The 15,103-nt window shown below is 48.8% G+C and overlaps 8 protein-coding genes across 8 annotated transcripts, besides 1 other annotated feature; 3 read left to right on the top strand and 5 right to left on the bottom strand.

Annotated features, from left to right (window-relative positions):
- Window positions 1–74: 74 nt before the first annotated feature.
- Window positions 75–681, bottom strand: ACLA_049760 (uncharacterized protein; the record flags this gene model as incomplete). Its single annotated transcript, XM_001271929.1, has 2 exons — window positions 75–330; window positions 401–681. 2 exons carry the CDS (start codon window positions 679–681, stop codon window positions 75–77), a joined length of 537 nt encoding a protein of 178 aa, XP_001271930.1.
- Window positions 682–1,207: 526 nt separating this feature from the next.
- Window positions 1,208–2,851, bottom strand: ACLA_049770 (WD40 repeat domain-containing protein; the record flags this gene model as incomplete). Its single annotated transcript, XM_001271930.1, has 1 exon — window positions 1,208–2,851. The coding sequence occupies one exon, from the start codon at window positions 2,849–2,851 to the stop codon at window positions 1,208–1,210; it is 1,644 nt and encodes a 547-aa protein (XP_001271931.1).
- A 1,716-nt stretch (window positions 2,852–4,567) lies between these two features.
- Window positions 4,568–5,868, top strand: ACLA_049780 (Rab geranylgeranyltransferase BET4; the record flags this gene model as incomplete). The annotated part of the gene is made up of 4 exons (XM_001271931.1): window positions 4,568–4,576; window positions 4,643–4,753; window positions 4,844–5,432; window positions 5,492–5,868. The coding sequence occupies 4 exons, from the start codon at window positions 4,568–4,570 to the stop codon at window positions 5,866–5,868; spliced, it is 1,086 nt and encodes a 361-aa protein (XP_001271932.1).
- An 820-nt stretch (window positions 5,869–6,688) lies between these two features.
- Window positions 6,689–9,530, top strand: ACLA_049790 (putative GTPase activating protein (Gyp5); the record flags this gene model as incomplete). Its single annotated transcript, XM_001271932.1, has 3 exons — window positions 6,689–8,398; window positions 8,471–9,412; window positions 9,468–9,530. 3 exons carry the CDS (start codon window positions 6,689–6,691, stop codon window positions 9,528–9,530), a joined length of 2,715 nt encoding a protein of 904 aa, XP_001271933.1.
- A 632-nt stretch (window positions 9,531–10,162) lies between these two features.
- On the bottom strand, window positions 10,163–10,591 carry ACLA_049800 (Dabb family protein; the record flags this gene model as incomplete). The annotated part of the gene is made up of 2 exons (XM_001271933.1): window positions 10,163–10,375; window positions 10,490–10,591. 2 exons carry the CDS (start codon window positions 10,589–10,591, stop codon window positions 10,163–10,165), a joined length of 315 nt encoding a protein of 104 aa, XP_001271934.1.
- Window positions 10,437–10,463: a microsatellite.
- Window positions 10,592–11,476: 885 nt separating the features above from the next.
- On the bottom strand, window positions 11,477–11,968 carry ACLA_049810 (uncharacterized protein; the record flags this gene model as incomplete). The annotated part of the gene is made up of 2 exons (XM_001271934.1): window positions 11,477–11,826; window positions 11,920–11,968. The coding sequence occupies 2 exons, from the start codon at window positions 11,966–11,968 to the stop codon at window positions 11,477–11,479; spliced, it is 399 nt and encodes a 132-aa protein (XP_001271935.1).
- A 547-nt stretch (window positions 11,969–12,515) lies between these two features.
- On the bottom strand, window positions 12,516–13,001 carry ACLA_049820 (Ctf8 family protein; the record flags this gene model as incomplete). Its single annotated transcript, XM_001271935.1, has 1 exon — window positions 12,516–13,001. The coding sequence occupies one exon, from the start codon at window positions 12,999–13,001 to the stop codon at window positions 12,516–12,518; it is 486 nt and encodes a 161-aa protein (XP_001271936.1).
- A 1,063-nt stretch (window positions 13,002–14,064) lies between these two features.
- On the top strand, window positions 14,065–14,655 carry ACLA_049830 (uncharacterized protein; the record flags this gene model as incomplete). Its single annotated transcript, XM_001271936.1, has 1 exon — window positions 14,065–14,655. One exon carries the CDS (start codon window positions 14,065–14,067, stop codon window positions 14,653–14,655), a length of 591 nt encoding a protein of 196 aa, XP_001271937.1.
- Between the last annotated feature and the right edge of the window lie 448 nt (window positions 14,656–15,103).

The following is a 15,103-nucleotide window of genomic DNA, read 5'->3' on the forward strand; positions in this document are numbered from 1 at the left end:
TCAATCAGTATTACTGGTGGTGTTGAAAGAGCCCAGATATATATCTCCACCCTTCCCGCCCAGCACCATCCATCCTAAAAGTCCAGCTCCGCCGCATTACACGCACCCTTATGCAAAACTCGATGCCCTGGGTCACCATCCCCGTTTTTCAAAGGCACAACCACCGCGGCCGTCACCTCATCACTGGGATACGTCGTATAGTGCCCATCCGCACTGACGTCCGCCGTATCCAGCGCCAGGATCATCCCATGCTTGCCCCCCCGAATCCACGCCTCGTCCTGGGAATGCGGCAGCGTAAGATGCGCCAGTCCAGAGACAAAGATCACCCATCTTTTAAGTTTTTTTTGGGTGCGAAGGTTAGTATACATGTATACCCATCGGGATACAGGGTCCTACGTACTGTCTTGCAGGGGCATTGTGTCTCCCGCCGTCGAATTGTGCAGGGAGGATGCTGTAGGATGCATTGGCGCCTACGGGTCCCATGGTCAGTGCCGCCGTTCCTGAGATGCCGGGCTGCGTCGACGAGACGAAACCCGGCTCGAGGGCCCAGCATTCTAGGGTCGATTGGTTGTTTTGGGCGCTTAGGACCGTGATGTTGAGTGTTTCGGGGACGGATGCCACGGCTATGGCCGTCGTGGCGCCTAGGAGAATGGTTGAAGCAAAATGCAGAAGAGTGGCCATGATGATGATGAGGAATGAGATAAATGTAGGTGATCGTTTAATGATAATCAGTCTGTCACAGTCAATCAGTACGTGCCTTGCAAAAGGATCTCCCTTTGTCATGAAATACCCACTGACCTATTTAACATGATTAAAGGGCTCAGTGATAACAATGCACCACATAAATTAATGGTTTTTGGAATGTGTGAAGATTTCTACAGCCTTGCGAAGTGAAACATCTGGTAGGTTGATACTCAATGCATACTTACGGCATCATGCGTCTGTGATCACCAATCCTGGTCGATCATCAACATTGAATGTTCCACATTCAGTAGCAGCTAAGGAATAGCAGTTTGTCTTATTCAAAGTGAGATATACACAAGAAAGACTATGCTTTTCAAGGTACTGATTATTGGATAAGAATTCCCTAAGAATACTTGCCCTTCACACTGGATACGGATAGATACATTATCGACAATAGGGATATGAGCCAAGTAATAATATCCCTGGTGTGACAAGTCAAATCACTTGACAAGGATTCGTATCCTCAACGGATGATCTCGTCCCCTGGCTTCTCCAATCCTTCCAACCCTTCAAGGATTTGACTTCCTCCCAGAGGACCGCAAGTTGCTGTGGTATTCTTCTTGGAACCACTCCACACCTCATGAAATTTGACGCTCTGGTCGCTCGATGCAACGATGATGCATCCCTCTTCTATGGTACGAGAGCACCATAGCCCTCCTTCTTTTGCTCTTGGCCGTATAAGCGCCGGCCCCATCCTGCGTCGACCAGGCTCGCTTTGCCCACGCTTTTTGAGCCCACGCTGAATCATAGCCGCAGACGATGAAATGCTATCCGCATCATCGGGATGGTCTGGGACGAAGACGGGTAACCTACCTGGATAGCTGACGGCGCAAAGGGCGCGTCCACATTCTATAAGCCCGTCGTTGCGCACTCCTTCCCAGCTACTGCCATACGGGCCCCATGGAATTGCGGCAATCTGTTCGCAGCTTGGCCACGCGAAAACAGCAATCCGAACTGGATGCTCTGGCTGTGCGAACCCGAATGTGGCGACAATTTCCCGTCGCGTCTGACTCCAAATGAGGCTGGTCACTTGCGCATAGACATTGATTGTCGCCAGGCAGGCTCCGGAAGGGGTGTGGTAAAAATGGATGCACCGATCATTTGAACCTCCCCCGGTGGCCAGGAGCGACGGTTGCCATGGCGCGAATGCAATTGCCTTTACGGCTGCAGAATGACCCAGGCGATGTTTCTGACGATTTGAAGGTATAAACACTGTCCTCTCGCCTCCCGAGATGAGTGATCCGGTATGATTAAGGAGTGATGATGGCGAGGGTCCGGCACGAGAGGCCGACCATGAAGGCAGTAGATGGCTAATCAGATGGCGCCGACTAAAAAGATGTCTGCCCGCACTCACAGAAAGATAAGACAAGGCGCTCTGGCATTGCATGCTTATAGACTGACAGGCCTGGGCTGACTTGCAAGGCTTCGATGCACCGTCGAGCTCGCGCACTGGCATGATATCACGGAGTTCGAAGATCAGACAAGCATTATCGTTTCCGCCAGTAGCCAGATAAGCCCCACCTGGTGACCAGACTATGCCACAAACTTGTTGCGTATGTGCGCTTATTTTTGCGAGTAAAGTCATGGCTCCGTTCCAGCAAAATTGGTCATGAATTCCTTCATCCGGCCATTCCACAGAATAATACCAGATATTACCAAGGTCATCACCCACAACAAGATCCTCGGTATCAACTTCAACGTGGTGGAATCGTTCTGATAATCGGCGTGTTTTTGTCTGTCGGAAAGCCACGCAGGTTATACTGTTCGGATGGCTGATTTCAAAGCGCACTTCAGCCTCAAACACGCCCCATAGGGTCAGCATTCCACTACGCCGGCCAACAGCTAGAATGCTTTTGCCCCCATCTTCAGAAGAGAAAGCTAACGAAGCCACGTAGTTCGAGGGATGCTGTTCTGTGAATGGCGGATACTCTACCCCAAAAGCTTCAGACCACAGATACACATGATGAGCGAGTCCAACAGCCAGAACCCCAGCAGTGGGCGAATATGCTAGTGTTGAACAATAGAAGTCATCTCGCAGTAGAGGGGCATCCAGGATTCGAAATGGACGAGTCGGCACTATGCCTTCGCCACCCTCTCTTGCAGGCATTGTGGTCCCTATTAAAGCATCACTATTAGCTTGTCACCCCTTCGCAACATAAACCTGGCTGAATACACATTCGCTCTGAATATTTGGCGTCAAAGGTCCTACCGACCAGATAAAGATGCATTGGTATATGTCATTATATGTGTCAGAAATCCCTCCATGAATGCCTGAACCTGGGATGGCTTTGTTGAATCACTAATGAAGGCAAACCAGCCAGAAACAAATGATGCATAACTTATTTGGGCACAAATAGCTCTCATCAAGATTTCCTCTCGCCCACCGATAAGGATATTTTGAAAGAGAGAAGACTTCTGCCCCTGGACTTACATTGGTTCTTCTCACCCCTTTTCCAAGCACTGTCTTTCCAAGTCAACGGAGAGAATCGTTCATAGTCAGGAGAGGATGGACTTGGATAAGACTCAAGCAGAGGCCATAGTCTGCAGTTTAACAGTCTAACTGTTAGATCAATATCCAAAGCCAGCGCTATCCTCGACTCGTGTTTTTCTTGTTCTTCAGATGACACAGTTTGAGGTAGAAACCTAGCTGTGTACATAGGAGCATTTGTTCGACTTGCCGCAGGTCCTCTTCTACCATCGATATTTGCCATAGACCTTCGACCTAGCATGGCGGATGTTCCACCCACGTTCCATACTGCCCCAACGCTGACCTGTCTAAGAGGGTTTCTTAGTTCACGCGCACTGCTGACCGTCGGTGTAGTGTCGCTGATGAGGTGAGGGACGTAATGGGAGCTGAATATTCGATCAGGTTGAATCCTTGGAATTTTTGCAGATCTACGCGGCCGTGTAGGCATGAACGGGTCTGCTCTCGGTGAGCGTCGTCGAAAAAGCTTCTCCTCAGGGGACAATTTTTGGGCGGATTTGCCCACTCGCAGTGTCGTCGACGAAGGTTCAAAATATTCTCGAATAGGTATGAATCTGTCCGGTGACTTTGGACTCCTCGCAGCCTGCCCTAGTATAGCAGGCTTTAGATGCTGTTTGGTCCTTCCTCGACCTCTTTCACTAGGTATTTCAATGATTGGAGACAGTTGCCTTGTCGACTGGGATCCTTCTCTTTCAGTGGCATGTTTCTGCTGGACATCATCAATAGGATAGCCACCTGAGTCCGAGTCAGACGGGCTATCGCTTGCTTCGGCCAGCGATGGTATAAAAGAGGGTGATTGGGTAGTTGAGTTGGATAAAGCCAAAGGTATAGTAGCAGAGTTAGCTAACTGTAAGGACTCGCGGTCTCTGCGGTATATTGATTGTATCTCAAGCAAGATACTGTCTGTTGCCGAGAGTCCTGAGCTTCCTGACAAACGACATCTCGAGCGAGTCATTCTGCAATATAAGCTTAAGACGAAATGTATAGACTATGAATGCTGTGCAAAGCTGTGATAACTGCAATAGAAAAGGGAGTGGACAACTGTGCCTCCTGAAAAGTACAAGGAGACGCAAGTAGCAATCCAACCAGCATTTGAAAGACTTCCACCCGATTCTCTAGTGAGATACAGGCGAGATGCATTGAGCTGAAGTATGAGCCGTCGTTGGCGATGGGTTCTTGTATGGGGACACAGCACGTGACTGTTCTGGATTTGGAAGGAAGCTTTTGTCAGAGCAAGTGTTACATCTGCTTCACCATCAACATGTCAATGATCGGGGAGAAGTTTAGGAGACAAACGAAAGCTTTCGCACCTAATTAAATTTCTAAAATTCATTCAATATGGCCGGTGTATGTCTACAACTATCTGACTCAAACCCGTTGCCTGAATAATCAATCTAACATCCGATGCCGTAGCATGGTATTCCCCGCTACAGCTCATTAGGAGAGCGATCGGAAGAAGCTCTCCAACAAGAACTACAGAAGATCCAAACTTACCGTGATTTGGACAGACTCGTTCGTGATAAGGTAGATAGCGAGGCTGCTACTGCCCATGCGATTCCTCTCACCTCTTCCTGCTTACATTCTCAGATCACATCCGCTAATGATGTCGAACAGATTGCTGAGCATGAATATACGCCTGGAACACTGCAAAAGATCTCCGACTTATTGAGCCGTAATCCAGAGTATTATACTGTGTGGAACTATCGACGAAAGGTCCTGCAACATGAGTTTAAAGTCGCATCGTCAGGTCAAACCAATGAGGCTGCGACGGAACAGATAGCAAATCTAATCAGGAGTGATTTGCAGTTCCTCATACCTCTTCTTCGAAGCTTCCCCAAGTGCTACTGGATATGGAACTATCGCATGTGGCTTCTTGATGAAATCAAACGATTGCTCCCTCGGTCGGTGGCTCGAAGATTCTGGCAAGAAGAGTTGGCCCTTGTGGGTAAGATGCTTAGTCTGGATAATAGAAACTTCCATGGTTGGGGCTACAGGAGATTTGTCGTAGAGTCTCTGGAAGAGCTCGCACCCGAGGATCAGGAAACACAGAGCATGGCGCAAGAGGAATTCGGCTACGCGAAGAAGATGATAGGTACTAACCTGTCTAATTTTTCTGCTTGGCATTATCGCACAAAGCTCATTCAGCGACTTCTGAACGAGCAGTCAGCTACTGACGAGACTCGCAAGAAGATGCTTGATGATGGTCAGTTTCATGTTCTTGTTCGAGGCTGCATTTACAGTGCTTTCTAACCGATTTGATAGAGCTGGATCTCATCCACCGTGCTCTATGCGACCCTTACGACCAATCACTCTGGTTTTATCACCAAAATTTGATGTGCACCTTTGATCCTTCGATCTCAGACCAGACAATGGCGCCCAACCTCAGTAGGGAGGATCGGTCAAGGTACCTCCGCCAAGAAATTGACGAGATTCAAGAAATGCTTGACGGAGCAGAGGATTGCAAGTATATCTACCAGGCATTGATCGATTGTACGCTATTGGCAACAAAGGTGGAGGGGGCTATGTCCAGCGCAGACAAGGAGAACATTTTGAGCTGGCTTTCCGAATTGAAGAAGTTGGATCCGCTACGCTGTGGGCGATGGTCGGATTTTGAGAAGTCACTCTACGTCGAATCATGAATGGCTCGATCGACCAAACGTGTACATAGAAACCTGGGGCGTTCAATATGATCCCACCCCACCTAATATTTCTTGATGACTGACTTGTGGAGGTATCTTAGTAGGAGGGATACGATTTAGATAACAGGTGGCAATAGCAACGGCACTGTGTATGACAGATTACAAGTATCTATGCAATGAGCCAACATTTAAGCGGACTTGTAGGATCTCCAGATCATGGGTGATGAGGAGAGCCTATCTTCACGGCCCCAATAGAATCACGATGCAGAGCAATCATTTCTGTCTCCTTGAGATATCTAGTCAATCTAGTCTATCCAAGATCTCCAGACTCCAGACTTCAGAGCTGTTCCTGGATTTGTGGGCCAATCCAGCGTTAATCCCACGGTCGAGGCCCACCAAATGCCAATATAATCATAACGAGTCTTGGCTTCCTCCATCAAAATAACGATAAAGGAGGCTCAGGTCATAGACTACTTCTAGATAAAATGGCAAGCTGATAGAATGTTGTGTCTTCTAAATTTAAGCATCTACAGTAATCAATATCTCTCCTTTAATTTGATCAACCCCAGTTTTCAGGAATTTCTCCGGTGGCTTTTGAGTCCGTCCCATTTCCATCCAACCTCCGCTCCCTTTATTTTTCGGACAGCACTGACTGTCCCCTGTTCAACCCCCCTTCTTCACTCTCCCTATCATGGGCCTTGGTCGTCCTGGTCTCTACCTGCTCACATTTCCAAAACTCAACAATCCTGATACTATTCAAAAGAGCTACTAAACGGATTTATTCGACTCGCCTAGCTGGCTCCAGGCGGTCGAGTACGCCATGTCTTCCAGACGTGATAGTGCCGATTACGACGGAGTGAGTGTTTCCCCCTCAGTATTGCTTGTCATTGGAGAATTCATCGCTAATCATACTTCCGACAAGGCGTCTTTCGACGATGCGACTGAAGTACAGGATTCTACCATTCACAACCTCTCCCTCTCCATCCCCCAGAGTGCGTCAACACGTTCCCTAACAGACAGTTCTCCGAGCGGCTCAGGCGCCACCCCCCAATTTACCGAAGCGCCTTCCTCCCCCCCCGGTTCTCAGGACGAGAAGCAGAAGCAGAAGAAGGATGATGATGGGAATACATATGATTTAAAGTCGGAGACGCAGTCAGAGGCAGAGGAAACGCCTCGCAAGACCAAATCACCAAAGTCCCCCTTGTTGACGGCTCACCGGCTATCGACGACTTCCCTGGATGAGGTGAACCTTGCCACCAATCATTTGGATGATGTTGCACTGCAGAACCACGATCTGGGCCAGGAGCCCCTGGCCGATGCTCCTCCGCTACCTGCCAGAAATTCCACGTCTTCAGCTGCAAACATGTCCATTCAGGGGTTGTCCGGCAATCTGCCTCCGGTTCCTTGGGGTTCACCACCAGTGAATAAAGCCCCGGCCCCAGCAGCGCCAACGCCCGCACCAGCTCCACCCATCACAAGGAAGCTCACCGGTCCATTTGCTTGGCTATCCCGGAGCTCAACAGCGAGCCGCGAGGTCAAATCGCCTCCTCCACCGACTAGCCGTCGAAACACTGCCGCGTCTGTATCGACTTTATCCAGTAATCCCGAGATGGCGCATCGCTTACAAGATGGCGAGGATATTGATGGATCAGGGACCAGAAGACCTAGGCGCGGTAGCCTGAAGGATCAATTCAAATTACTCAGGATGCGGGATGAAGGACTAGTTTCGGAGAACGACGAAGCAAGTGTCACGTCAGGACGGGCAAGCATCAGTCACTCCGCTGGAAGTCCTCCACCGAGTATTCCCGAAGAAGAAGAACATGTTTCTCCCCCTCTGGCATCGCCGCCTAATGTGCCAGCCACGATCAACCCCAGCCTTCCTCCTGGAACAGTTTCGGGATTCTCGGCCTCTGCGAGTGATGCGTCCGCGCCAGTGGACTGGGAGCTCTGGCAGCAACTTGTGAATCATGGCCCGCAAGCGCTTAAAGGCGCGAACTCGGAGGAGTTGAATGCGGCCATCAAGCGAGGAATTCCACAGACCATTCGAGGGGTGATCTGGCAAATTCTAGCTGACAGCAGAAACCCAGAGCTCGAGGAGGTCTATAGGGAACTCGTTGTTCGTGGCACCGATAAAGAAAAGCAACACCTGTCTAATGGTACAACGAACGGACTTGGAGAGCGGGAGTCTCTCGCGTCTTCTCGCTCGTCTGTCCGGTCGGAAACATCAAGCTCAAACCATGGCTCTTTCCCCAGTCCATCCCAAGAGATCGATTCCGAGAGACTGGCCAAGGAGCAGGCGGCCAACGAAACAGTTCGTAAGAAGAAGGCTAAAGAGGATGCCGCGGCTCTTCAGAAGCTGGAGAAAGCGATTCGTCGGGATTTGGGCGCACGAACCAGCTATTCCCGTTACTTCGTCTCTCAAGGCAACCAAGAAAGCCTGTTTGGTTTATGCAAAGCGTATGCTCTCTACGATGAGGCTGTGGGATACGCACAGGGGATGAACTTTATTGTCATGCCACTGTTGTTCAATGTAAGGATTCTACCTGTACCGTGCTTCGAGTGACAATTCGCATCGTTTCTGACTTGAATGTGTCATATGCAGATGGATGAGGCGGAGGCTTTCACGTTGATGGTGAAATTGATGAATAAGTATGGACTTCGGGAAATGTTCATCCATGACATGCCTGGTCTTCACCGCAGTCTGTACGTCTTTGAACGTCTCCTTGAGGACTGGGAACCAGCACTCTACTGCCACCTTCGCCGGCGAGGCGTCCACCCCCAACTCTATGCAACTCAATGGTTTTTGACCCTTTTCGCCTACCGATTCCCTTTGCAGCTGGTCCTCCGTATCTACGATCTTATCTTTGAGGAAGGCCTCGAGAGTGCTATCCTCAAGTTTGCCATTGCCATCATGCGGCGCAATGCTCAGACTTTGCTGACAATGAAAGACATGACGCCTTTGACTACTTTTCTCAAGGAGCGCTTGTTTGACATTTACATCGACAAGCAGCCATCGCCATCTTCACTGCTCGAGTCCGGGTTTTTTGGTAGCTCCGGGGCTGCGGATAAGGAGGTCTACCGTGCCGACATCATGGTGCAAGATGCCTGTGCGATTACTTTGGCTCCCGAGACAATTCGTGCCTACACTGCGGAATGGGAAGAGAAAGAACGAACGGAAAAAGAACGTGAAGCGGAATTGGACAGTCTCCGGAATACGGTGGCCAGCCAGAGTGCTCGGATCCGATCGCTAGAAGAGCAAGCCGAGGCATCCGACAAAGAGCATGTACAGCTTGCGTCTGAGCTCGTTCACATCAAAGTGGAAAACGAGGAATTGACTGACATCAATGATGCTTTGAAACTCCAGGTTACCGAATTGAAAATCGTGGTGGACAAGCAACCGGCGGAGGTTGAAGAGAAGCTTCGCACCGAAATGGACCGCATTATGAAGCGCAACCTTGAGGTTCAAAATGAGAATCGATCGCTGTCTGAGCAAATGGCAGATATGGAGCGCGAGCTCGTAGAGGCGAAGATGAAATGGGCGGAGGTAAGACACTTCGATAGATGGGGTGGACGTCTTGACCTAACATGATATTGTGCAGATCCACGAAGAACATGAAAATTTGAAACAGAAATGGAGCGATCTCCGCAAAGCTTTGGATTAGATTCCTGGAATATTCACTTTTTCGGAGCGCAGCTGCTGATTGAGTCTACCAAGATCAAGCGGTCTCAATTTCTGTGAAAACGTTTTCGCGTCCTGATCATCTCATTTTCCTGCAGCTCTCGTGTTCTCTCATGTACAGCTACCGAAGCCGATCAGCCGATCATGTTGATCTCATACTGTAGGTCGACATGGGTTTCTCATCTGGCTCAAGACAGTCCAACGGGATGAAGCGTTGTACGATTTATATCCCTCTTTCTTTGACCGCTCGTGAGGAACCCTTGAGGAAGACCTACGAGCACTTTTTGTTCTCATGACAGCCGGCTTTTCCTGCTAATGGAATCTGCCCCGCTCCATTCATACCAACTCATAGCCCAGATGACATTGTTTTCCAAACACGCTTTCCGCTTAAGTGGCGGGATTGGTCTGGATTAGCTCTCATACACAGAGGCATACTTGACGTATGCCATGTATATCACCAAAACAAGTATCATTCATCGATGTGTATTGATCTCAGCACTTTGCGCATCGTACTCTCTATACAAGCATAACTGATACTTCTATTATTGCCTACCCAAGCACCATACATTCATTATGATAAGATAAGAGAAAAACGAGCCCCTCCCCCAAACAAGTTCAAAGAACACTCTGGAAGAAAGTCGTCAGAGCGTCCTGCTTAACCCCGTCCACCATAGCCTTCAACGCCTTGTGCGCCTCACACTCCTTGTCGTAGTACTCCATATCCTCCATGGACGCAAAGGTGGTCTTGACAGAGATATTGAAGCCCTTGTTGCGAGGATCAGGGAAGGACTCGCCAGCCGCGGCGTTGAGGATATACGGCTTTCCATCCTACCAATCTGTCAATAAAAAGTCCACTCCACTCCACTCCAACCACCCCCCAACCCAGATTAAGAAAAAAAAGAAAAAGAAAAAAAAAGACCATAGCAGACGTCAGAAATATACCTTGACAGCCGTCTTCGCGAGGACCTTGTACTGCTCCAGGAGACGAGCGCGGTCTTCGGCCTTGGGGATGTTGAAGAGAGTGATGCGCTCGATAGGGGCCATTTTGGTGATTCGGAGCATGCAATATCCTGGGAAAGTGTGTCTGCGAAGTAAGGTATGGATGAGACTTGGAGGAAGGAACGAGGCGGGTAGATGTACTCTGTAGTTTGTCCGGATACACAGACGGATATCCGCTATCGGATAGATATTGTCGGCTATTTGGGTGGTCTTCCTGTTAGATACTATGTGGAGGATATCCGTGATATCTTTGGCGGGAAGGAGAGAAGCGGGGGTTGACTACTTAATGCCGAAAATTATCCATAGAGGGAGCAGGGCTAGTATAAAATCAGTATCTATATACTAGATATTGGCTCTATCAGGTCTGATGTTATTACACCGTCAGAATAATGCGCTGGAGTATCAATCTGGAGTCTCCCATGAAGCCAAATTTGAGATCAGGGTGCTGGAGAAGACGGAATTCCCCCGAAGATTGCAACTACGTTCCGCGCTGGGGCGAGCGGAACCAGCCCGTAGAATATGATGCCTTAGTGCCTTGGTTCTCTGTGATGCACTTGTTATGTTATGGTCATTCATTTCGTCCCTCAGCATGATCAACTGGCCATGTGGGTGGAAGATTGACCAGCGACAATCTTACAGAGTCTGATGCAAGGCCATCGCTGATGGTGGACCAGATTCTTCTACGGCATCTTTTCAGGGGAATGATGCCTGTAACTTTCCTTGTTGTGTCTGAGTGAACGATGGCCATTGAACAACACCATGGATCGACGAAGCAGGTAGGAAGAGTGAGACTTTGAATCTGGGTCGGTAGCTCAGCGTATTGGAATTTATTTCTATTAGGATCTAATGACTTTTTCTAGTTATCTTCTAAACTTAGACTCCTCAAAAAATGTTCGGAAGTAGCGAATGGAGCAAAGCAATAATTGACTTTCAGAGATTGCCTCTACGTGCCTGTTCTCGCTCGAAGGCCTCGAACAAACTTTTGAAGTTCCCAGCTCCGAACCCGTCAAAGTTGTTGCGTTGGATCACCTCGATAAAGACTGTGGGCCGATCGAGCACATGCTTCGAAAAGATCTGGAGCAGATACCCCTTCTCGTCGAAATCCACCAGAATATGAAGCTTCTCCAACACATCGATATCCTCATCGAGTTTCAGGCCAGTGTGGGATAGGCGCTGCCGCAGATCGGTGTAGTATGTGCTGGGGACTGCGAGGAAGGACACCCCCGTTCTCGGAGTCGAGTGACGGCTGTAACGGTATCGTGGGTTCGGAAAGCGATATGCTGGACACCTGCGCCGTTATAGTAATTCACAAACCTACCAGTGGGTCAGCTTGTGATTTTCCTGTAATGGGTACTGACCACGCAGCGACTTACTCCTCGATCTGCGACTTTTTTTTGCCTTGAGCCGGTCATTCAAGGGCATCGGTGTTCCGCATTCCTTGCAGACAGCCACCAACCACATATGGCACCCAGTCGGGCTTGTGACGCATTTTTCCACAGTCCCGGAAGATCTCATTTACTCCTGACATTGTGTGGCTGCGTGTTTGGTGCGATTGACCGCCAGGAGCCTTGTGGTTCAAGGATTGTTACAAGAAAGCATCAGTTGTGTGTCGCACCACAGTGTCCAGCTATCATTGCTTGATAATCAATTGCCCCTTTGAAACTATTCCAAGGAATCGTGTTGCTCAATAAGTCGAAATCGTCCGCTGGTACTTGACAAGGGATGACATTCTTATCACATTCGGAAATAATAGGATGACTGCGGGTATGATCAAGCAATCCGTCCCATTCCAACTCGTTTCCGAGTAAGACATGGTGCGCCTCGATATTTGGGTATATGTATGTAGTCTTGGGAGAACCTGGAAAGCGAGACCCTGTCTTGTAGGTTCTCAGGACCAAATTGAGATTAATAGACCACATTGTGTCTGACGTTCGTGGACAACGCATGTCAAGGAGGTCGGAATCTCCCATCAACTATCGTTGACAGGCTCCGGTCGACTCTTGAAAAGGAGCTTATACTTGATGATTTCCACGACCTCCAATTCCTCATTCTCGTCTGTCGCGACTTCGTCACCGCGGGCGCTGGCCTCCTTTTTTTGCTTTTGCACAAGCGCGAGTGGTTGCACCAGCTTCTTCACTTCCCCTGTCATGCGCTGATATCGTCCAACGTAGAGATATACCCGCTTCATCCACTTCGTGTCGTCTGGAGCCTGCGGCGAGTAGTCCGGGAAAATGAGTTTGCCGATGGGTGTCTCGAATGTAATCACAGCCGTCGAACCATCCTCCGCATCGCCTGGATGCAAATCTGCGCCTTGATCATCCAAAGATGGAATGTTGATGGTGCCTTGTAGTTCGAGGATTGCCAGGCCCGATGGTGTTTGAAGGAGCTGGGGAAGTGGGTTGTGAAGGGAAGTGGTCGAGCTGGACACGCGAGGATGGAGGGGTATTGTTGGCATTTTGGCTATTGATCTGGACCTCTTCGGGGTATTATGGTAGTATAATCCCAAGATTATGAGCAGATGTTTGGTTCACCGTCTCGATTCCTTTTACATAGGATAGTATATGGCGATCTACTCCGTAGTGGTGGCTGGTTCTTTTGTCCTGTAGGATTTTGACGTGCCGCTAACTGGTCCTTATCGATAAAGATAATGATAAGGATATCAGTGCCTTAGTTCTGTAGTGAATGTAAGCAATTGAGGGATATCCATAAGGCCGTAACATCAATTAACATCTTGACTTGAGCCTTCTTAGACTGCAGATCCATGTATTTGAATCTTTATAATGGCTTCATATATTTAGGGAGCTCTTTGTGGTTGTAATCTAGTCTTTGGCCTTGAGAATCCTAACTGATCAAAAAGTATTCATTTTTCTATACCTCTATACATTCAATTCGGCCAGAAGATGGGTTCATTCATGCTAGATTGTGCATTGTGAATGTTGAATTATGTGATCTCAGGCTCCCATGATTCACTGTGTGTAGTGCTTGACAGAAGAAGATCAACCAAAATAGTCATTGCCTTCACTGAGTTCTAACTGAAGCATCCATCATCGCTCACCAATCTCCCCTATGCTTTCTTCTGTCGATTTTGTCTTACTTCCATGTCTTGCAAATCCAGATATCTTAGTTCTCTTGCTCTCATTCTCATACCATAACGCATCTGCCCTTTTAGAGGCCTGGTACTGAAAAAAAGAGAGTATCGACTGGACCTGAACTGTAGCATACTTTACTACTGCCTTCAGGTAAGTTTGGGATATGTGAAGTCAAATCTCCAAGCACCTCTTCAATTCTATAGAGTTCTATATGGAACTGCCGGCAAGCTCATGTTGGGAGCCATCACATATAAGTCTGACTGGCGTACATTGTCATGCTCGTCGGATGGAATCGAGTCTCCTGGGGTTGAGATGCTGAGTTTTCTCGTGGAGATAATAACAGAGTACCGCTTGGGCTCCAAACGTCAGATAGGCTAATGATTGGACTTAGGGAAGAGGTTTGCGAGGCCAACGGACTCAGTCTTCAATATGGCCTACACCGATTCGAAGACGTGGATCTCAAACATAGCGAGAGAGTTTGATCGATTTTTGAATGCTCGCAATAGCAACGCCCACATTGCATCAAGCTCTCCCAGTGCCCCACACCCCTATCGCGAATGGGTCGCCTACCATCTTTTCGTCAAGGAGGGTGCTCAAGAGGCAGAATCGAGACAGCCTGAGCGCAAAGAGCCGCAACCGAGCGAAGAGGACAAGCAAACCCTCAAACCCACATTCGCTGGGAAATCCTTCACAGACCATCGATCTCCCGTGCTGGCCATGGAAACAATATGGCTTCCCTCCACAGAATTCCACCCTGCGAAGCCTGTTGCGCCTTGGCCCTGTAATGATGAGCTCAATAGCGAGGGCACGCTGAGAGGCCTGTCTGGTTACTCCCGGTTCCTCCCTCTGCCTAGAGTGCCCAGCAACGAGACCGTCTACTGGAGAAAACGAGCCTTGATCACTCCGTACCCGTTTGACACCTTCGGAAAACCAAGTCTGCAACGTACCGAGGAAGCCGAGACAGACACCGCGATGTCATTCCTTGTTGGTGAGGCAGTGTTGAGGGAGATAGATGGATAATTATCATCAGCGGTAGTGTTGGATGGGCGTGGCTCGAATGCGGAATAAGAACATTCAGAATAATTTGGAATAGTTGGACGACGAGGCCGAAAACTCTGATTTCCTCCAGATGTGCTAAGAATGATATAGAGTGTTCAATGCTCCTGCTGACTGTATAGTATTTATCGTGTTTCCTCGTGGATGCAATTTGACTGGCTAGAAAACAGTGTAGTCAAAGTTGGCATGCAAGCTTTTGTGGATACCCAAGAGGAGGAACAGTTGCATTTCCAACAACCACTGCTAGATTGTGAGCAAGGTTGATACTTGTGATTATGAGAATCAAACTCGTTTATACCAATGAGCCCCGATGTATTGTTCTTATAAGCACAGTGATTTATGTGCAATCACAGTTGATGCCGAGGAAATACAGAGGGAGGAAGCATGAATGGTTCCTGCTGTCTCTCATGGA

This window comes from Aspergillus clavatus, genomic scaffold (assembly GCF_000002715.2).
Source record: "Aspergillus clavatus NRRL 1 1099423829800 genomic scaffold, whole genome shotgun sequence".
NCBI lineage: Eukaryota > Fungi > Ascomycota > Eurotiomycetes > Eurotiales > Aspergillaceae > Aspergillus > Aspergillus clavatus.